We start from the raw sequence: 23069 nt of genomic DNA on the forward strand, positions 1-23069 counted from the left end.
CAAATATGCCATGTATTGTATGCTATGCTTATGATTCCTGTGGAAAACTATTCAGGTCACTTGACATTTCCACTTTTATATTGATATCTGGAGTCAACTGTGGAATAATCATAATGATAAAAAAAAAGCTTCCTTACCAAGTTACCTTGGTAAAAATTACATGTAATCCTTCTCTGTCATTAAGAAATCCGCAATCCATGAATATAAAAATATGTTTTTATTTTTCTTTCTTTTCAAAAGTTGTACTGCTCCATAGAGGATGTCACTGCAAAGTCCATTCTCAGTGTATTTGCACTGGAGGTTTCAGGTTTCCACATCACACCTGTGCATGTTGTATAGTGAACCACAGTTGTCTCCAGGCTGCTTGTGAGAACCATACTTGCGACCATATTTAAAGATTGATTTAAGGAAAGCACATGGAAACTTTCCTCCTTCATCAGATGAATGTGAAACCAGCCTTCTGGGTGTCAAACCTTGCACATCATTCACAGCGTCATTTATACATCCTAATGAATAAACAACAAGTAAAAGTAACTTTTGGGAGGAGGGGGAATTTAATGGCTTACTTAAAATCTCTTTATACCGTTATTAAAATGTGTTATTAAAATAACACATTTTTTTACAGTCCCCTGTTCACATTACTATGTTATTGAAGTTTTGTGATATTTTTAATCAAGTAAACTCGCATAATGGTTGAATAAGAAAGCAAACTCCATTTCACCTGAGGTGCTTCACCTTATAAGAAGCACTAGGTGGCAGTGTCCTGCAGCAAGTACAGCCATTCAGAAAAAGGTGCTATTACATTTCACTGCATGCAGCACAGCCTTGTTTTTTCCCCAGCACACTGAACAAACATGAAAAGGAAAATTACAGCAAGTAAAAATATATAGTGTCACGACTTTGATTTTTGATTTTACATGACCACCAAAGAAATCAAAGCGTATGCTAGACCACACAGAGTGTTTCCGAGCCTATCCACATTCGTGATTCAAACAGAGAATAACCTTGAGTGTAAAATACAGTGTTCGCAAACGTCTCATCCTTGTGAATGATCTACAGTCTTAAACAATCTGCTCTTCCAAGAACCCTTAGATGTTGTTGCATAAATTGAGACACACCCACACACATCAATGTGAGGGAGCCGCTGTCCCTTCCATCTCACACACACACACACACACACACATTAACAGTGTTTATATATTATGGATAAACACCCACGGTACAGTGAATATAGTACTGTTTGCATCGCTCACACTCTGTACATACTGCTTTTATACTCCTGGGACACAATTCAAATTCTGCACCACAGATCTCATCTGGGAAGCTTAATCTCTCTCTCTCTCTCTCTCTCTCTCTCTCTCTCTCTCTCTCTCTCACTCTCTCTCTCTCTCTCTCACTCTCTCACTTTCTTTCATATCCCTCCCTATCTCCACCCTCAATCCCTTCCTCCCTCCCACCCTGTGCGCTCTCCCTCCCTCTCCCTTCTCCCTCTTTGCTGTGGCCGAAGGACGGGTAAAGAAGCTGGAGTATGTGGATGGCTCTTCCAGTGCGAGAGAACCTCTTGTCTTTGCCTCGTGCCGTGGCAAGACAGACCACAGAGGTGAGAACAGGAGCGTGTATTTAGCATCGTGTCTGTTTTTCCAGGTATTAATCAGTGAAGCTGAATGGGAATGAATGAGGTAGAGGTGAGAGGGGAATGATTGATGAGATACAAGAGAAAGTGAATGTTTGTATTTTAATTACATCTAAAGGCTTTGAATTAAGTTTTTCCTCTAAGATGTATGTAATGACACTGTTGTCTGTGTAATCCTCTGCGTATTATTGAGAGTGGATTTGTTTTATCACAGTTTCTCCTGAGTCTTTGCCCTGACTTCTCTGCATGTTGCTTGTCCAGTTATGGTTAAATTAAAGCAATAATGTTGTAAATAACCACATCTCAGCCAGCTTTCTTAGTGTTTTTGACCAGAAGGCTACCCTTAGGCTAAACAGATTTTATGAAGCATCTTCCATCGCGGTTGCCAGGCACCTCTCAGCTTCCCGTTTCCAATGGCAACTGCTAGGTGGTTTGATGAATAGTACTGGACATTCAGTGTGTCCTCATGTTACTCCAGATTGGATCTCAGCGCTCTGCTGACTAAATGCAAAGTTTTCTCTCCTCCCCCCTCCCTGAAATACACAAATACATATTCACCTTTCCAACCCAAGTCTTCAGCATCTTTTCAAGCTGTGAAGTGAAAAGAGTATTGACAAAGGCTATAACTGGGGCACCTTATGGAACAAAAGTGACCAGGCTTGCCTCTCAAAATTGACCTTTATCCTTTCATGGCTAGGCTCAGGTTTGACACACAACTGAGTTGAATGCAAGAGCGATGTGATGCAGTACCTTTGGGAGGAGATAGAGAGCCAGAAAGACAGAATGAGAAAGAATCGGTAGAGGGAGTGCGAAATGAATGTGATGTCTAAACGCAAAGATGTTCGTGAGGAGGAGTGAGCTGTTCCTGTAATCCGTGATGTCCTGTCATCCTGTTTATATGCCTACTCAATATGCATGTTACTCAGCTGATAGCAGTACATAGATGAGGCGTGAGAACGGAGGAATATATTGCTCGGCTGGTTAAAGCACAGATATTTGAGAACTGTTAAAGCCTTACTCTGCAGAGGTGGGCGTGGGACCTCGGAGGAGCTGGGGTTGGAGGTCAAAGCATCAGGGAGCCTTAAACAGTGATAAATGAATGCAGCACATGGCCTGTGTCAGCCAATCTCTCCAGGAGCAACAGCTAAGGCAGAGCCAAGGCACTCCTTCTCTCTGCTCCGGAGTCGACACCAAGCTCATTGAAATTCACAACCCGTCTCTTAACCGAGAGCACCTGGCAGGCGTGTGCACAGGCAAACTCACAACCTCACACAACCTCTTGCTGCTGCCTCAACCAGGGACAGGAGAGCCACATTCTGTGCATTCATAATCAGGGCAGCTGGGGCTGTGCTGACCTGTGGATGCATACATTTCTCACAGTCCACTAACGATGCTGCTGAGTGGGAACCTCACGAGCGAGCTGAGCAGAAACGAGAGCGTCAGTTAGATGGCGGGTTCATCTGGCCTGCCATGTTTCCATTTGCTTATTAATCCTTGTGTCCTGAATGTGTGTATCCTCAAGACCTCCACGTGGAGCCCCAGCTGGGCTCCTCCATTTCTACCCAGGAACTGATGACCAGACTATGCTTCTTACTGGGAGAAGCAACGCCTGGCACTGCTAGCTCTCCTATGGAGGACAGAAGGGAAAAGAAGGTAGGGCAGCATATTGATTTACTGACCCTTTGCTGTCAATGGATGAGTTATGAATTGACCTTCTTTTTATAGCTCTCACATTTCAAACAGGATCTTTCTTTAAACGTTTAAATATCACTTACTAAAGATTCTTTGATTGTTATTTAAAATTTAGCTGTGTGCAAGGAAACGTGGTGAATACTCTGTGTGATCTGACCACTCAAAGCCCCATTGGAAAAACGGATCAATACATATTTTTTAACATTGTTAATTGTGTTGCTAAGCCTCCTCAGGGGTCCATTTCTATACTCAGTGCCCTCTTAGTTGAACCCTTCTGTATGAGAGTTATTTTATGTGCTTATGTCTCTCCATCTCTGTGCCTTTGCATTGCTCAGCCTTGGCCCATTTTCTCAGCCTCATTCCACCACCTGAGCTCCAGATTCAGTCAGTTTCACAGAGATAGCGAGGTTCATATGAGGAATGTGGGTTGTCCTGGCTAAGATAGATGAGGCTCTGGTATAAAGGGAATAACAGTGAGCTGTTTCACCTCTGCTTCTTTGTCTCCCTACAATTTCTGTGTTGCAAAAATGTTGCATCAGTAATGAAGAGACCTGAAATGCACGTGATCAAACTACAAGGAAAGGGAATATTTTTTAGAGACCATTTATTAACAATAAAATTTCTTACAATTTTGTGAAAAGATTGTGGTCTCTTTTAAAAGGCATTTCACTGCCTTTTAATGGTAAAAGATCACTCACGTTAATAAATACTAATGACATTAGTAATTTAAATCAAGACCTCTCTGTCTAATATTGTAAGCTTCTACTATAATAAGCTTAACAAAATAAAATTTATTGCAAGGCTATTTTGTAGGTTGCAATATATTGCGTACACCTACTGAAAAGTGGATTTTGAAGGCTCTTTATCAATACATATGATACTACTGAATGGAGTCATTATTTTGTTTGAAAATTAGCTTTTCCAGCCTTATCTTTGTAGTTTTTTTTCCACCATAATGTTCAAAATCACTTTGCCTTTTGCTTTGCTGTAGAGCTTTATATCCAGTTGCTCGAGTTGCTATACAAAACACAAACAGCGATAACTCCAAAAAGCAACTGAAGCGCATCCTTTCACAGTAACACACACTATGATTGTACTTTCATCCAATATAAAATTTCCCATTTCCTCAAACTTGCATATATTGTCGTGTTAGATGTGTAATTTTAACTAGTAACCCCATTCAGGCAGTCTGATGCTGTGTTCACTGGATTTTCTATACTTTAAATAAATCCTGGCACCTGTGAAAAATCTTGACATTTCATTACATTTTTGTGAAATCAGCCCTGCGTGGAACAGCCGAATGTGTGTACAGTGACTTTTACAGTAAATAGTAAATGTCTACTGCGAGTGGTTTAGTTTTCAACACAACCAGCCGTCATTATGAAAAACTGGGAAAATGACAGCCAGGATGAAAATAACTGGAATTATCCTTTCATTTCCCATCTGCATGCGTACTCAAATAGTCACAATCACACAAAATAGTGTGCATAAAGGAAAACACTGTCATGCACAGTGGAATACTATTTAAAGGGTGCAAGGTGACACTGTCAATTTACTACATCTTTAAAACAGATGAACGTCACTTACTGTAGGTAGATTTTTCTCTTCTTTCTTTTGCACAGATTTGATCAGTCTTTTCTTCTGTCTTTATATACACCAAGTTGTGACGCTACATACATACATCTTGTCACTTTATCCTCTTTGGTCACTTATCCATATCTTACTGATCTTCTTTTTTCAGTGTGACACCTCTGCCCAGGGGGGGAGTCCTAGTTCCACTCTGACCTGCAGCACTGCCTCCCCCTGTTCAGAGAGCCCCTCTTCCACCCTGAGCACCAGTGCTGGAGGCCAGTCTTTGCCCCAGCCTTTAGCCTTACCTTCGCCCCACTGCAGTTCCAGCACCAGCCCCAGTGGAACTCTTTCCAGCCCTGTATCCAGCCCTGCCCCTGGTGCTGCTCCTGGACCCATCACTGGGAGCAGCCCTGGCCCTCCTTCTCAAAGCCCCACCTCCACCCTGGAGAGCAAGGACAGTGGAATCATAGGTGAGAGCGGCTGCTGTGTATCTTATGGCTAAATCTATTCATCTTGTATCTATGCATTTTGTATGGGACTTAGCCATTCATCACTAGAAGTTAAAAAAAAAAAGTGAGCTAAGAAAACATCAGTGGCCTATTTAAGCCAATATGGAACCATTTACCTTGTCAGAAATCCCAAAAATTGACTGGTGTCTAAAGTGTCACACCTTCCTACATGTTGATAGGAAGTTTGATGCAACATCACTTAGTTATAAGTCCTTGTCAAATGTGTACTCCTGCCCCACAGCTAGTTTCTCTACATTGCCTGTGCCACTTCAGCCTCAAGGCTTCAGCTCCCTCCTGTCAAAACTGGGACACTGCTGTCTTTGTTGCTTATGGGTCTGATTCTCCTAAAATAGGACACTTTTTTCTCCCTAAATAGAGTTTGTATTTATAGTTAAATACAAAAGGGCAAAGGGCGCATCAAGTACAACAAAACTCATTGACTGATTAGTTTTGAGTGCACGGCTGATAAAACACTTAGGTGTATTTTATTGTTGATTGAGTAAATGTGATTTGTTGAAGTTGAAGGCAATGCTTTGTTTTGGGTCTTTAATCAGTTTTGACTGAGAAGAAAATACATGTGAGCAATTGCATGCCATGTGTATTTCTTTAGAAGTGTCATTTAGTTTCCTTTTTTCGGCTGCCTTGCTTAACTCATATTTTCTTTGTGCGGCTCAGCAACCATCACAAGTTCTTCTGAGAATGAAGAGCGCAGTGCCTCCAGTGAGGCTCTGACAAAGGATGAAGGCCCGGGGGGTGGTTCTGGTGTAATGGGCCATGCAAGCGAGGACCGCCATACTGGGCCAACCAGGGAGAATCTGACTGCCCAACCAGATGAGGCCTTACCTAGAACTGACATCATGGAGCCCCGGACTCCACCAGCACCGAAAAGACCCCTCCCACAGCACCACATACACAACACTTCCTCACTTGTGTTGCCTCGTCCAAATTCTGTGGCAGGTACGTTTCCCTTTTCTTATGAATTCACCCATTATTCTGTGAATTAAAGGAATAGTTTGACATATTGGATTTTGGGTAATATACTTATTCTCTTTCTTCAAGATAGTTTGATGGGAAGATTGATACCACTCTCATACCTATTTAACATGATGCTAAAGAGCCAGAAGCCCATTAGCTTTGCATAAACACTGGAAACATGGGGAAACAGCTAGCCAGACTCTGTTAAAAAGGAACAAAATCTGCCTACCAGCACCTCTAAAGCTCACTAATTAACACGTTAAATTTCCTGGAGTCAACCAGCAGAGACTCCAGGATGCCATTGCTCCCAGCCAAGAAATAGTCCCACACATAACCCCCCGTAAAACCACAACGTGTCGTTTTTACACTTCCATTTTTGTACAGATTATACAAACGAGACATAATGTGTTAATTAGTGAGCTAGTGAGTGAGTTGCTAAAGCTTCCATTATACTGTAGATGAAGTAGGTTAATGAGCTATGAATGTGACAGCTGTGACCTGGGTGATTAATTAACAGACTGATAAATATTGACTGAATGACAAATTGATTGAATTGATTGTTGCCTTGACATTTTCCAACTATTCATCCGATAAAGAGAATGCTAACTAAACTTCACTGCACCATGTGCTGGTGCTCTACTTAGCGATGAAGCTGGATACACACAGCGAGCAGTACCAGTTAAATGTCCTGGGAGGCCTCCAGTTGTCATAAAAATACCCCCTCCCTCTCCACGCACGATCTTTGCTACTGCACAAGGTTCTTTTTCTTCCCTTAGATGTCAGTTCATTTGTGGTGGGAGCAAAAGAAGAGATTCCCTAAGGAGTGGATTCACAGTAATGCCTGCCAGTTTCTTCTGTCAGCTGGTGCTTTCATTTAGGCACTCTTGATGAAATTCAGAATAAAGATGAAGCGAGCCACATAGTAACAGTACTGTAGCTATTAGAATTTTACTCCATGTTAATGAAAAATTACTCCATAGAGCAACGGTTCTCATATACATAATGGCGACTAGAGATAAAATTAAACCTATTCCCAGATGGTAAATTATTATAGCAGCAGTATTGTCAGGCTACAACAAAGAAAAACAGACTATGGATAGGAATATAATAAATGGAGGTTTTATAAACATGTTCCAGTACTTATTTTTTTTTTTTTTGATAAAATCTATGATATAATGAAAACGTAGCCTATGCATTGGATAGTGTATGCAAAACAGCAACATTAACAACATCAGAACATCAAGAGAAAACAATTGAACATAGAAGATGCTGATAATCTGTGCATATTCCATATATATTAATATAGAATTTAAACTGTTCAGGTTTAATTTTGCAGGTAGTCAATGCATAATTTAAAGTCTAGAATAGATGGAGGCTCCATCATCTTATGTGGCCATGCATACTGTGCATCTTCCTCTCTATATGCTCTCATTTACATCCTCAAAATCAGAATTTTATGGAAAGAATGGAAGCAGCTCATGTTCTCAAATTTCCCTTGGATATCTGCTGATTGTTGCAAGCATAGGTGCAGAAAGGTAGTCAAAGATAGTTTGTAGAATCAGTACAAGTTTTCTGCTTCATCACCCCTCTAGTGGGCTGAGACCAAAGCCATTATGGCAGAAAGCAAATGTACAGTATGGTGACTGTCAGCAGAAGGCGCCTAAAGCGCCCAGTTTTTGTCTTTGTGAGCAAATCAGAACTTAAGATGATCAGTAGCTTCATAAACTATAGATATAATGTTTAATACTATCAGTATGTTTACCTGGTATTTAAATTTGCAAGAGTTATTGGAATCTTTGAGATGCTGCAGTAGCAGCCTCTTGAAGGACTGTATTATGTGAGAGGCCAGGGCCACTGGATTATAAGAGCATCACGTTTTCAACTATGCGACAGTGCAAACAGGCAATGGATGACTAACTTCAAGTTAAAGAAATAGTTAGTCCTTTTGGGAAATATGCTTATTTGCTTTCTAGGGTAGAGTTAGATGCGAACACTAATGCCACTCGTACATCTGTCCATTAAATCTAAAGCTAGAGTCATCAAATGTGCATGGAAACAGCTAGCATGGCTCTGTACAAAGGTAAAAGAATCCAGCGTCTCTAAAGTTCACTTATAGATAATGGACCAATATAAGAGTGTTATTGATCCTCTCATCTAACGCTCTGCCAGAAAGTGATTAAGGGTATTGTCCAAAATGTCAAACTATTCCTTTAAGATTGAGAAGGTGCTAGATGCGTTTCTCATGATTTAAGTGTTCTGGGGCTGATGCTATCAGGGATTCTAGAGGCTTGGGCCAGGGCTGCAGAGTTGACCTTTAAAGTGATGAAGGATCAACAGGGGTTGTAGGGTAATCAACCACACCACACTGTCATCAGCAGGGAACATAAAGGTAGGCAGTGAGCGTGGGTTAGGTGGTCGTGAACAGGGTCCCATCAGACTGCACTGTCAAGGGTGGAGATATGAGCTGTTCTTGTGTCCCTGTGTTAAATCAGCTGAAAACATGTTTTTAACTCCTTCACTGTATCCACTTGGTCCACTCAGCCATTTGGCCTGGCTGTCTTTAGCCAGCAATCTTTCTCATCCCACTCCACACCTCCTTCACACTGTTTTGCTGCAGACTGTTCTCCGTCCTCTCACTGTGGAGGTTCTTTCAGTCCTCAATTCTCCACTTCATCTCTTTATTGACAATTACAGCAATTTCCTTCATGTCCCCAATCCTAAAAGCCTTCTTGTACCTGTTGAAAAGGATTTCATGTTTTCAGTGTTCCAGGGTTTATTATTTGCTTGTCCCTGATCTATTTTCTTTTTTAATAATTATGTCCATATTGTAATTGATTTGTCTTGCATCAGGGAGCTCCTCATTGTGTAGTGGGTACTCCATAGAGCAGGTTTCATGTGCTCTTAATAGCCCTGTAAATTACAATATGGCCTCAGTAGCTTTTATCCACACTCTCGCTCTGCTGCTGTAGGATGATGGACACATGGAGAGACGCTAGATGTATCAGAATATGATCTGCTCTGCCAAAGTGTTGAAAGGGTGGTGGAACTGTATGTACAGTAATATTTTCAAAAAGCTCCATGTTCTAGATAAAAAAAAGAAGAAAGCTATGGTCCAGTATCCCACTATATAATGAACATGAAAGTCACTTAAGAGAGCACAAACTCATTTCACGTTGTGTGGCGCACGTCTGGCTGTACAGTGATTTGGTGATTTGTCATGACGAAGGCTGCTTAAGGATGTTGCTGGCCAGCATCTTCAGGCTGGGACCATAATTGCTGCTTTAAAGCTTTAAGCCCATAACAGCTCAGGGATGCGCTGCAGCTCCCTCAGATGCTCTGAGATTAGCAGGGACTGCATTTAACATGTACTGTACATGATTATAGTATTGTGAGGTCATCATCTATCCAGGGGCTGCACTTCCTTGTTCACTGTCTGTTTGACTGGTCCATCTACAGTATTTTATAGATGAGTGCAATGTGATTCAGGCCTTTTTTTTTTTTTTTATCCCACTCTGAAGGGATTAGAGACAGCAGTAATGCCAGATTTTCAGATTTGACAGAGGATTTTTTTATATTAAAGCAATGAATGAATGAAATGGGCCAGTCTGTCACTTGCCATTGAAAACAAACTCTTAAGATAACAATAGTTTTTTAGTCAGACTAATTTTTTTCGTGTAGTTTAGGCTTTTTTTTTTTATATAGATAGTAGTATAGTAATACTATATATATTAATGCTATTGCTATTTATTATTTCATCACTTAAATGTAGATATATATCTCTCCTTATGCACAACACAATAATACTGATAAGAGCAAACCTAAATATTCAGAAAACCAGACACCCAGGAAGTCCAAAAAACAGACACTTCTAGTTGTAGTGACTATAATCTAGTTAGTTGGCTCTCTGCCATGCCTGGACTTGTAAACCATGAGAACAGAGGTTCTTAACCTTTTTTCTTGCCAGCTGCTCCAAAGACAGATGAGCAGTTGACCAAGAATGACATTTAACCATTGGAGCCTCTGTCTGAGGTATGGTTAGAAATTAAAATGCATTTATTACAGAGAAATGCAACTTTCCCTGGCATTCTGACATGTAAGTTAGTTTCTGGGGTTTGAATCATTACTATTTTTGTTGCATTTTAAATCCATCTCTGTTCTGTCTCCCAGGTAAATCCTGGCAATGATTAAATACAGGCAAAAACTGCCAAAACAACAACAGCCACAAAAAATAAACCAAAAAAATGATTAAAGTAAGATGTAATGCAATTCAATTAAATAGCCCTGAAACAAATTTAGCCTCGCTGAAAAAGTTCCTTCACTTGTTATGTGTTGAGTTGTCTATGACCTGCTTATAGACTTAGTTGTAGTGATGTAGCACTAAACTGCAACATATAGAAGTATGTTTGTAATATTTTGTCTACAACATATTTTGTCCAAAGGATATTCCAATAATATTTCATCCACAAAACATGAGCACGATCAAACAGAAAACCACCAGAGACTACAGGCTCACAAATGTATCAACTCCTCCTGACACAGTGCCAAATTACAAATTTGTAATGTTTCTCAAAGATTGAATCGTCTTCGTTACAGGACTGTTGTACTGGATTACATTCCAGTGCACAGGGTTTTCCATTTTTTGTCTCTCTGTGTTTTGTTGCAGAATGATATACTGTAACAGCAGAAATAGATTATCAATTTTTTGCAGACCACATTTAAGAGTTAACTGATTACACAAAGCCTTTTTCTTTATTTTTTGCAATAGCCCGGACTAAAGACTCTAAGACTGCTAAATTCCTTGAAAACTGCAGAAAGTAAGCTTGACTGACCTGTAAACTCTGTAGTGTGAGTGGGTGGATGGATAGGGGAATGTGGGAGTGAATAACTCCTTTCCTTTTGTTCCTCGCTCTTCTGTACGTCATGTTCTTTATTTCATGTATCATGTTGGTTTTCATGTGGCTTATTTGGTCATTAGAAGAATGTGTGCAGTCGTGTTGTTGACAGCTGATACATTTTTGCATCACAGCCGGCGATGTGTTTCCTCTGATTATCACAAATTTGGTGTCTTGACGTGTGAGACAGTATGAAACATTTGGTCATTTCAGACTCATGTTAGCTTGAGATTACAGGATGTGAGATGAGTTGTTTTTGTTCCTTTTCCTCTCTCTCTTCTCCACTCAAGGTCACTGAGCTTTTGTCACTGAGAGCAACAACTGTTTATGTCCCACGTCTCCATGGAAACAATAACTGACTCCAGTAATGAATTTGACACGTGTGGTATTTTACACATTTTCTGCATCTCGCTCTCACACTTTTAACCCAGTCCACATCCTTTCTCTCTTTACAGCAACCAGCTCCACTCGATTGGAGGATTTGAGTTATCTGGACAACCAAAGGTCCGCTGGACACAGGGGCTCCGTCCGCAAACACAACACAACTGCACGCACAAATGATGACTCCAAAGGTATTTGTGGCTTCACCGCATGGTGAAATCTCCGGACTTGTATGAAACATGTATGCACTTCCGCAGTGTCACTGCTTAAATAACATATAGTTATTCATTCTTACGTAGATTTAATTCTCTCTGTTCATTACATCCAGGGAGATTGGTGGCGTTCAGACAAGCTGACATCATGCTAAAACCGCTGCTGTTTGAAGTTCCCGGCATAACCGCAGAAACACCTTTTGTTGGCCGGGATTGGCTCTTCACACGTCTGGAGGAGGTCCTGAGAAAAACGAGCAGCTGTGAAGGACGCGGTGCTGTCATTGTGGGTAACGCAGGATCTGGCAAGACCGCTATCATCTGGCGGCTGGTGACGCTCAGCTGTCATGGCATGCGCACACCACAGGGAGGTCCCAGCATCCCTCACAGCCCCAGCGCCTCCCCTAAATGTAAGACTCCTACCTTTATTCACAGTAGTGTAATTTGTTTTTGTGTGTATCTCAAAGAATTAGCGTGAGAACGCAGCAGAACGCTAGAGGTTTAACTCATATATTCTGAAGTATGCTTCAGCAAAACCAGATTCTTGTAAGATATTGGAAGAAATACCCCTTTTTGGGAAAGAATTAGTAACTGGGTCACGCACTCTTCTTTCAAGTTCTCCCTTGAGGTTTCTCTGCTGATTGCAGTTGTGTAAGGGGACTGAGATGAGTTTTTTTTTTTCTTTTCATGAGTGGCACAGGAGCTGTTCTTTTGTCTGGAAAAAAAAATGAAAACAACCTCTCGTACAACCAGATTTAGCACATTACGCTATTAATGCATGTTGCATGTTGGTGGTTTTTGCTTTTCAAATAAAACATGACACAACTAAAGTTATAAAAATAAGCCACAAATACAGATTTTTTTATATCACCTTTCAGCCCAATAGGAAATATTAAGATTACAGACTGAGGGCAAAGCAGTACAGAAAAAGCAAAACTGTAGCGTTCAAAAAGAATACAGTGCCATTCATTTTTTAGCATCATTGTATTATTCATTGATATCTGTACTGTGTGTTGTCATTTTGATTTATAGCATGAGATGTGAGGAATCCAGAATTATCATGCTGCACTCGTTGAAACAAACACTCTGCTGCTGTCCAATATGGTTTTGCTTAATGTCATAGTTTCCAGTCTTGCTTACAGATGTACTAATTCATTGCAGCACTTTAATTGTGCTTCTTCACGGGCTTCACTCCTGACATTCCTGTGCTTACACCAGAGACTTCATCTAACAAGGGTAAATGGCAGCATTGCGTTGTTTGTTGCTTTGTGCTCTGTGCAGGTGGGGATAAGCAGGGTAAGGCAGCCTCCAAGCAGCCAGCCGAATCCCAGCCCAACCAGAGTGCCACTGCAGGAACAAGCGATAGTACAGCACAGAGGAAGGAGGCTGTCAGATGCCTAGCTGCCAAGGTATCTCAAAACTTACATGCACATACACATTTGTGTTTTTAGACTTGTGAGGACTCTCATTTACAAAATCCCCTCTCTAGCCCCTAACTAGCAATAGTTTGACATTTTGTTGAATGCGCTTATTTACTTTCTTCTGTCAAGTTTGATGAAAATATCAATACTACTTTCATGCTTCTACATTAAATATGAAGCTGAAGCCAGGAGACTTTTGCTTATGATACCATAATGGCTGGAATAAGAGGGAAACATGTAGCTCCTACAGCTCACCAGTTACCATGGTAGATCTTGCGTCTTTAATTTGCAAAAAAAAAACCAAAATAAAATAAAATAAAATAAAATAAAATAAAATAAAATAAAATAAAATAACATAAAATAGAGTAAAAACAAAAATTCTTTATATTACAGGGGCAGTTTTTGGCCAGACTATTCCTTGGCTCTGAGTACCATGGTACCGGAGTGGAAATGCAAGTGATGTTGAAGAACTTTAGCACATAATCCCCCAAACGTATCATTTTTACACAATTTTTAAACAAATTAAACAAGTGAGACACAACCTGTAAGCCATTGCTGAGCTTTAGAGATGCTGGTTGATGGTTCTTGTTATCTTCAAACAGAACCAGGCTCGCTATTTCATCCTGTTTCCAGTCCAGTCTTTGTGCTAAACTAAGCTACCCAGGTGCTGGCAGTGGCTTCATATTTAATGGACACATAGGAGAGTGGTATCATTCTTCTCATCTAACTCTGCAAGAATACAAGTAAGCCTATACCAAAATGTTGAACTGCTCCTTTAACCACTAAAACTATATACCTTACTCTACTCCTGACAGCCATTTAAACAAATGTCTTCACTTTCTAAATATAATATAATAAATAAAAACATAACACTTAAAAAAATCTAAAAGGCCCTCACAAAGATACAAGAGAACACACACAACACAATTCTGTATTGTTCTTGTTATTTATCCTGTTGCTGAGGAGACTGCTGACTCACCTGCAGTTATAACAGACATAAGGAAGACATTATATTCACATGAGAAGAATGCCCCTAGATTTAGCTACTTGTTATGGCTGTTTTGTGCTTCTCTCACAGGATTTGTGAGTGCAGTAATATAATACAACATCATGAACAGTACTGTGGGGAGCAATGACTATTACGAGCCTTCACAAGACACTGAAGAGGGATCAGCTCAAAGTGATAAACACACCTCAGCGTTGCTTTTTTTCTTTTAAGGAAATGTGGGGTGGCACATTTGTGACACAGGATCTTAATGTCAGATTGTTCTTCTCTCTTTTTGGGCACATGTAGAACATGCTGGCGATTGCATCACATAGATGACATGGAAGTTTCTAAATTTACTAACTTGGCCTCAATAAGAGTTTCCATGGGAACTAGTCAGGCTACTTGTGATGGTGAGGATGTTCGCTCAACAGTAAAATCATTGATAACGTTACTGTATATGTGGACCACTCGTGGTGTAGGCTGAGTCCTTTAAAAGACCCTATAAATGCATTAGTGAATACTATCAAAGATGTATATTGTACTGCAAAAATGCACTTAGGGTTTACAGATTACTATAAGTAATCTTCCAGCAAGACAGCGGCATTTATGTCAGTGTGTTTGTATGTTATACCTTGCTCAGTTTTCTCCTTTATTGCCCCCCCCCACCAATAGTTGTTTCAGTTGCCATGCAGCTTGCTGTCTGAATAAACCAACATGTGTATACTGATAACAGACACTTTGCAGTACGAATGTTGAATGGGTGGAAACAAAGTCATGACTCAGCTACCTATGATTTCTGAGTTGACAGTACATCTTGGTGTTTTTTATTGTAACCATCATATTCTGTGATATTAGTCTTGTTTTTCTCTGTTTTTTTTTTTTTTAATGGAGGCGCATTAATAGATAATGTACTCTGAACAGATACAAACAGCATCTGAATTTGTTTTTGTTCCCTTCTCCCCCCACTGACACGCCAAACCATGCATTATGGCCTTTACAACCCTGACTGTATTTTCCTACTGATAAAACTTCCTGTCCTATTTCCACTGTGCATTTCCACTCTCACCATAAATAGTTAAATGGCTTCTCTCTTTTTTTTTTTATCTGAATATACATATTTTTGTGAAATTAACAGATACAGATGTAAGCTTTACATTACATGCCTTTTTTTCCACCTGCCTCTTTCTCCTGCCAGGTGGTAGCCTACCATTTCTGTCAGGCTGACAACACCTACACCTGCCTGGTACCGGAGTTTGTGCACAGCATCGCCGCCCTGCTGGCCAGATCTCCACAACTTGGCCCGTACAGGGAGCTGCTGGTGCAAGAGCCTCATCTACAAAACACACTCAGCCTGCGATCCTGCGTTCAAGACCCCATCGCTGCCTTCCGAAAGGGTATCCTAGAGCCTATATCCAGCCTGCGCAAGGGTAATAAAGTCTCCACACTCACACACACATACACTTTAAGACAAATGTGATTTTCAAATTTAAAGACCTTTTAAAGTTTAAAATAGTATCATTTTTAAGGTTGAAAACCATCTGCTTCCTTCACCCTGCAATTAGGAAGCTTGCTGCCATCTCCTGTGTGAAATAGCCCATTAATGACTCCATGATGGACCCATAGATTATTTTCCCTAGTTAAGGTCAATGATTTGAAACACTGTAGAGTGTGAAACAGATGTTAGGCCATTTACATAGGAAATGATGAATGTTATTTTTGCCCCGGTGAATCATCAGCATCCCAGAGGATTTCAAGGTCACAAAATACTCTGGAGAGGCTGTGAATGTTACGGGCATATTAGCCAGCTCAGTTTCTCACGATACAAGCAGTCAGCTAGATTGATGTGTTATTATGGCCAGGCCCTCCACAATCTAAGCAGAGGAGTGTTTTGTCTACTCCATCTCTATTAAGCAGGTTAGTAAAAAATGGAGAGCCCTTGTGCCTGAGTGTATGAGTCCTCACAGGCTTGCAGGGATACACTGACAGTTTAGATGATGTGAAACTTGATGGATAAGTCCTGTTTCGAGCTAATAAACAACAATGGCCTCTGGCCCTTTTCAGTAGAATATAATCAATATCAACAGATGGTGCTTTTCTCAACATATCCTGAGCTAGAAAACAAAGATGCAGCCATTTCTAGCCATGAAAATCTTAGGATTCTTCATTCTTAGGTGCTCTTTGCAAGGCTAATGTAATATATCTGTTTTTTAAAGTGCTTCAACCTCTGTTTTCTCTCTTTCTCTTTTCTTCTATGTGTATTCAGAGCGGAGGCTACCTGAAGAAGACTACATTATATTGGTTGACAGTCTTAATGAAGCAGAATTCCACAAGCCAGACTATGGGGACACCATTGCCACTTTCATCACCAAAATAATCTCAAAATTTCCACTCTGGCTTAAGTTGGTGGTCACAGTAAGGACAGGCCTGCTGGTGAGTGAGAATTTTTTTTTTTTTTTTTGGCACCCATTCATTTGAGTTAAAGGACTTCATGTTGGGATGTGCACATAAATATAGCTTTGCAAATATCGATCCTTCCTGGTTTAAAACCTAATAATGGGAAAAGTAATAATTGATCCTGTTTGGAGTTTGTGGTGTCCTGTCAAATGTTTTAGAGGCAATTCTTTTATAATGGTGGTCTAATAGGAAAATGGTTTTTGGGGTGCAAGGTATTTCTTTGTTGCAGTACTATGGTTGACCACTGGTACACTTGTTGTTAGCAGGGATAGGTTCCAGGCCCTTGTGACCTGCATGAATAAGTTTAGAGAATAGATGGATGGACAGATGTACATTCCCAGAAATAATGTCCCAGTTACTTTGGATAATCCATAGATCTCACTGTGGACAGTTTTCACTGGAACTATGTTCCAGGAAAAAAAAAAAAAGTAGTGCTTGTGAAAGCTGGTGACAGTGAGGTTTTTGGATTATTGGGAGTAACAAGGATGCTATTTCTTAAAGAAAGATTTTGCCTTTGCATTATTTAAATGTGTTTTTTTAAATGCCTTTAGTGCTTCAAAGAAAATTCCATTCACCTCTATTGTACTGGCATGTAGGTTTTTGTGTAAGGAAAATTTTCTTTTTGCACCACTTGTTATTCCCGTTCCAGTGCCTAGCAAAACATTTATGCCAGGTGAGTAGATGTTAATTAGATGTAGGCAGAGATCTCAAAACCTGGGCAAGTAAAGCTATCAAGAAGGCTAGATACAACTAGAGGCAGGTAAAGTGAGAAAATAGGATTTTGTAGTTTAGGTGATCTGACCCCTGAAGTCTCACCTTCCCTCTCATAAGCCAAATCACAGAGGTATTCCTATTACCTCCATCTTTAGTCTAAGCACCTTGCTCTTATTGTGTACTTTGATGTTGTGCTTTTACTGCCATGGTATAGACATTATGGCTTTTGACACTGTTGAGCTCTCTAGTCTGATGTATTTTCTCAATCCGGTTGGTAATCCCACCAAACAGCGGACGCATCTGTCCATTGCCAAAGCCAAGTCTCCAAATGCTGCATGGATTACGCCCTGAATGGATGGTAATACTACTGGGAGTCTGCTGGGAGTCTGGAGCTTGACAGCCAGCCAGCCAGTTACATAATTGGATTAGTGTTTGGGAATACACAAAACGCATTTGGGGTCGTTGTCTTCATGATGCATTTGAATTCAGCAAACATTAAGGACCAAAATTTAAAGATGAAGAGCACAGCTATCATCGCACCTTCCCTGTATCCCTGCTTCCTGATTGGATCATCATTCAGCCTTTGCCTTTTTACCAGCCATTTCACAAGACGTGCTTACTCTTGTATAATCTGGATATTTCTCAGACTGTTGTGAAAGGGTTAAGTGGAGTGCAGTCCGCAACCACAAATCAGTTGCCTGTCGTCAAACCAAAATGTCATTCTTTGTTAATGAGGAACTGAGCTGCATAACATGAACTCTTTTTTTTGATCAGACATAGCTGGTTTTGGCCGGTGTTGAGCAGTTGAGGATGGCAAGAGAAGAGATGAAATGTGAATCTGAGAGATGCCTGTGAGCAATGTTGGAGCTTGAGTCATTGTCACACCATTTACTGTACTGTATCCCATGGCTCTGCGTGAGTCAGAGGCAACAGCATCTGAGAAATGGGTCCTGATTTTGGTGCTTTTAATTTGTCCTTAGCTAATGCACCAAAGATATGCAACCTACAGTTCTTTAAATACTGAGGTGTTTGTGCCCTTATGTGGCATCAGTTCTAACTGTATGTCACTAATAATTTATGTTTTCTTCTTCTGCAGGAAATCACCACCCTCCTTCCCTTCTCTGGCATCTCTCTTGACATCCTGCCAGACAGCAGTGATCTGGGAGCTGACCTCAGTGACTACATCCATCACCGGGTCAGCAGCAGCACCCAGGTTGCTGCTAACGTCACCACACCAACTGGCTCTGCCCCTGATCCGCTGCTCCTCAGCAAGTTCAGCAGCCACCTGTCAACACGGAGCCACGGCTCCATCCTCTACCTTCAGCTGACTCTGGATCTGTTCCACAAAGGCCACCTTGCTCTGAAAGGAGGAAACTACCTGGTGGTGCCTGTCTCCCTGTCAGAGGTCAGGACATGTGTAGCATTGATTCCCAACAAACAATTATTATTATGATCCATCACTTCATCTAATGGATAAATGGGTTGAAATGCTAGATGATAGCTAAAAGTAATGGATAAATGTTTGAAACATCCAGCATCTGCCCCTTCAAGTGGTATCATGTTAGGTTACATCTGACAGAAAAAGGCTTGCAAAGCACAGATGTGGAGTAATGTGTGCTTTGTTATCAGTTTATTTATTAGGTAAACTAGTATTACGTCCTCTGGCGCTAAAAAGACAGATGCATTTTTGAACCCTCCCTCCTCCTCCTCCTCCTCCTCCTCCTCATCTGGTCAAGTTCACGGTCTAACACTTAACACTTGTCAGTCATCCTGGTGAGCTGTCTGCTGTGAAATGGCATCTTGCCTGAGGCTGAACCAATCAGTGTCCATAAACTCCCCACACAAGGTACACAGGCGACAACCACTGTTCAGGCATGTTTTTCTTCTTCCAAAAAAAAAAAAAAAAAGTGTAGTCATGCTGTTCAGATCATTAAAAAGATAAAAATGACAGGATCAAAGACTTTATAGAAAGGGCCAAAAATAGTCCACAGTGGCTAAAGTAAAATACAGTTGTATTTTAATGTTATATAATCATCAGTGTAAAATAGGACAACAGATGAGCAAGTGTTATACACACAAAAGCCTAGAAATGTGATGATTTAATGGTTGGATAATGGATGTGGAAAAACATGCATAAAGTATTGCTAAAAATGTGTAGGCCCATGTAGTGGACAGTTAAATGCCAAGAGTTGTAGCATTTGTAGCAGTACAATATAAATTATTTAGTAGAATGAACAATTTAAACTAGTTGCAAACATAAAAGTTAGCTTTGATTTATTTATTTATTTTTTAATGTTTGCATTCATCATCAGGATGTTGAACATTAACTTCCAGCAAAGTTGTCAACACTGCAAAGATCCAAAACTCACGATACCTAAGTGTATGAGATGTGAAATATCAACTCAATCATGGTGGAAAATTGGAAGCCAGTTCTGGCTAGCTTCTATTTTTAGCGCCATGACTACTCAAACAAAGACATCTGATATGTAAGAATCATATGATAATATTGCAAGTTTAAAAAACAATATGGGCCAAATTGTCACAACCGGGCAACCAGGAACATGAGGGAAGAGAGGACCCAAATGCAGAAACCCCAGGATAGGTGATGAGTAAACTAAAAGTCTTTTATTAAACTCAAAATCACTGAACTAGTCCAGGGCCAAAGAACAAAACTTAAAACAACTGAAAATCATTCATGAAGGAGAGAAAAAGGCTGGAAACAAAACACAAAGCAAACTCAGAAAAGTTCTTTCTTGAAATCAAAATGCAACCAAGGTAAGTCCATGAAGGGGAAAATGCAAGGCATGGGTACAGGAACAAACACAGGGAACCAACAGAAGTAGATACAATGGCAGACTCAGGCACAGACAGAGACAAACTGAAAAGGATTCAGGGGAACAACCAGACTTATATACATGAGTTAATAGGCAACAGGTGACACCAATTAGGGCGGGGCAGACAATCACAAAAGGAGGGAAACCAGACAAAGACAGGAAGTAGAACAAGACCAGATACACTACGGACAAGACTTCACAATAAAACAGGAAATACACAACCAAAACTGAAGTGACAAAGGGACCAGGAAACAGAGGGCTGACGAGAGAGGCAGGAGACCTCCTGCGGACAGCCTGGAGACCAGACAGACGAGTGATGAAACTGAGGAGGCTGACCCGGAAACCGGACAGACAGGCACAGATGCTGGGGAGTGGGGAGGCCGACCAGGAGGCCAGAGATACTGGCAGGGCAGTTCAGGGGGCCGACCAGGCAGACAGTGCAGCTTGGGAGGCCAACCAGAGAGGCAAAGCAGCTTGGGAGGCTGAGCAGACAGAAGCTCAGATGAGATGAGGGATGAGGGGCAGGTGGAGCATCGGCCGGCATCCCTGATGCAGGAGGTTCAGGAGCGGGCAGCGGAGACCTGGGAGCGCAGGGCTGTAGAGAACCCCCAAAGCACTAGTATGCTTGGCAGCCTCGTCTTCTTCTGTGGTGGATGCTAGCCGACAGGCTGAAGGCTAGCAGGCTGGATGCTAGCAGGCAGGGAGCTAGCCGACTGGAGGACAAGCTGGGAGCTTGCATTATCCTCGAAACACTTGAGTCCTTTAGGCAAGGGAACTGTGAACAGATGCTTCTTAGAGAGGGTGCGTAGTTATAAAATCCTGGGTGTCAACCAGAGCCGGATCTGACAAGGACACCCCCACCAGTACAGCTAATTCTGGATTCCCAGAATCCAGGGTTTAGCTAAAACTAACTCTCAGAGCAATTCCTGAGCTACTTCCTTCTCCCAGAAACTTTAGGCCTGCTGCTGGTACTCAAGCAGTCCATCAAGGCGATGTGTGACTTCAGAAAGCTCCCTAGTGAGAGCTTTCATGTCGACTAGGTCTTGGAGAAGGAGAGAGCACTTGAACTCCAAGTCAGCCTCTTAGATGGGGTCTGCTGTGTCCATTTTTGATCAATTCTTAGTGTCACGACCGAGCAGCCAGGAACACAAAATCACTGGAATAGTCCAGGGCCAAAGAACAAAACTTAAATAACTAAAAATCATCCATGAAGGAGGGAAAAAGGCTGGAAACATAAAACATAAAGCAAACTCCAAAAGTCCTTTCTTGAAATCAAGACTTACAGTCATGTGAAAAAGTTAGGACACCCCATTAAATATTCAGTTTTTTTATTAAGAAATGTTTACATATTGATGTCTAATCTTGTTTTTATTTATCTCTGGAAAAAAATGATTTAATAGCAGGTAAACAAAAATTAATCTTGTTTTACTCATTAAAAAAAAGATATCAACAAAAATGTATGTTCTAACTGAGGAAAAAGTTAGGACACCCTACCCCCTAATAGCTAGTGTTACCCCCTTTGGTGGAAATAACCTCAGTGAAACGCTTCTTGTAGCCATCTACCAGCCTCTGACATTGGTCTGAGGAAAGTGTGCCCCACTCCTCAGAATCCTTTCAGCTGTGAGATGTTTGAGGGGTTTCTTCCATGTACAGCCCGCTTCAAATCACCCCACAGCATTTCAGTGGGATTAAGATCTGGGATTTGACTCATCCACTCCAGGACTCTCCGTTTCTTAGTTTTAAACCAGTACTTGGTGGATTTACTGGTATTTTTTGGGTCATTGTCATGTTGCAGGGCCCAGTTTAGCTTCAGCTTAAATTATTTTACAGATGGTCTCACATGTTCCTCAAACACCCTCTGATACCCAGTAGAATTCATGGTGGATTCTATGATGGTGAACTGGCCAGGTCCTGCTGCAGCAGAGCACCCCCAAACCATGACATTTCCACCTCCATGCTTCACAGTTGGTATGAGGTTCTTTTTCTGGAATGCTGTATTTGGTTTACACCAAACATGTCCTCTGTTCTGGTGTCCAAATAATTCAATTGTAGACTCATCTGTCCAAAGAACATTGTTCCAGAAGTCCTGGTCTTTGTCTACGTTCTCTCGGGCAAACTTCAGTCTGGCCTTCATGTTTTTCTTAGAGAGCAAAGGTTTCCTCTTTGCACACCTCCCATGAAAGTTAAACTTGCGTAGCCTGTTCCTGATTGTAGAGGCATGCACTTTCACATCAATAGTAGCAAGAGCCTGCTGTAGGTCCCGTGATGACATTTTAGGGTTTTTGGTCACTATTTTTAGCATCTTGCGGTCTGCTCTCGCGGTGAACTTGCTTGGACGGCCAGACCTGGGCATGTTGGCAGTTGTTCTGAATGTCCTCCACTTGTAGATTATTTTCCGGACAGTGGAATGGCTGATTTCAAATTCTTTTGATTTCTTTTTAAAATCCTTACCAGACTCATAAGCTGCTACGATCTTCTTTCTGAAGGCCTCAGACAGCTCTTTCGATCTCACCATGGTGTTCACTCTCATTTCAACAGTCACAAGCACACCAAACTAAATGTCTGAGGTTTAAATAGGGCAAGCCTCCTTCAAAATGCTGAGTAACGATGTTCTGATCATGTGCACCTGATACACCTTTGTGAGATATTAGCCATTTTAATTGGGAATAAATGTGGGGGTGTTCTAATTTGTTCCTCACCAGAAATTGCATTTTTTTTAAAATTACATTTAATTACAAGTATTTTCCTGGACCTCTCAGTATTGTTAAAATTGATATTAAATATCCATATGTCAA

The 23069-nt window shown here is 41.0% G+C and overlaps 1 protein-coding gene across 1 annotated transcript in view; it reads left to right on the forward strand.

Annotated features, from left to right (window-relative positions):
* The window catches only part of LOC121179360 (protein TANC1-like), a 35151-nt gene that overhangs the window by 2605 nt on the left and 9477 nt on the right, over positions 1 to 23069 (forward strand). Inside the window, exons 4-13 of the mRNA XM_041034162.1 lie at positions 1508 to 1600; positions 3156 to 3286; positions 5067 to 5367; positions 6082 to 6363; positions 11729 to 11845; positions 11983 to 12273; positions 13145 to 13272; positions 15468 to 15699; positions 16536 to 16702; positions 18537 to 18845. Coding sequence (XP_040890096.1) covers positions 1508 to 1600; positions 3156 to 3286; positions 5067 to 5367; positions 6082 to 6363; positions 11729 to 11845; positions 11983 to 12273; positions 13145 to 13272; positions 15468 to 15699; positions 16536 to 16702; positions 18537 to 18845 — 2051 coding nt within the window. The remainder of the gene's footprint in view (positions 1 to 1507; positions 1601 to 3155; positions 3287 to 5066; positions 5368 to 6081; positions 6364 to 11728; positions 11846 to 11982; positions 12274 to 13144; positions 13273 to 15467; positions 15700 to 16535; positions 16703 to 18536; positions 18846 to 23069) is intronic.

The sequence above is a fragment of the Toxotes jaculatrix genome, chromosome 1 (assembly GCF_017976425.1).
Source record: "Toxotes jaculatrix isolate fToxJac2 chromosome 1, fToxJac2.pri, whole genome shotgun sequence".
Lineage (NCBI taxonomy): Eukaryota > Metazoa > Chordata > Actinopteri > Toxotidae > Toxotes > Toxotes jaculatrix.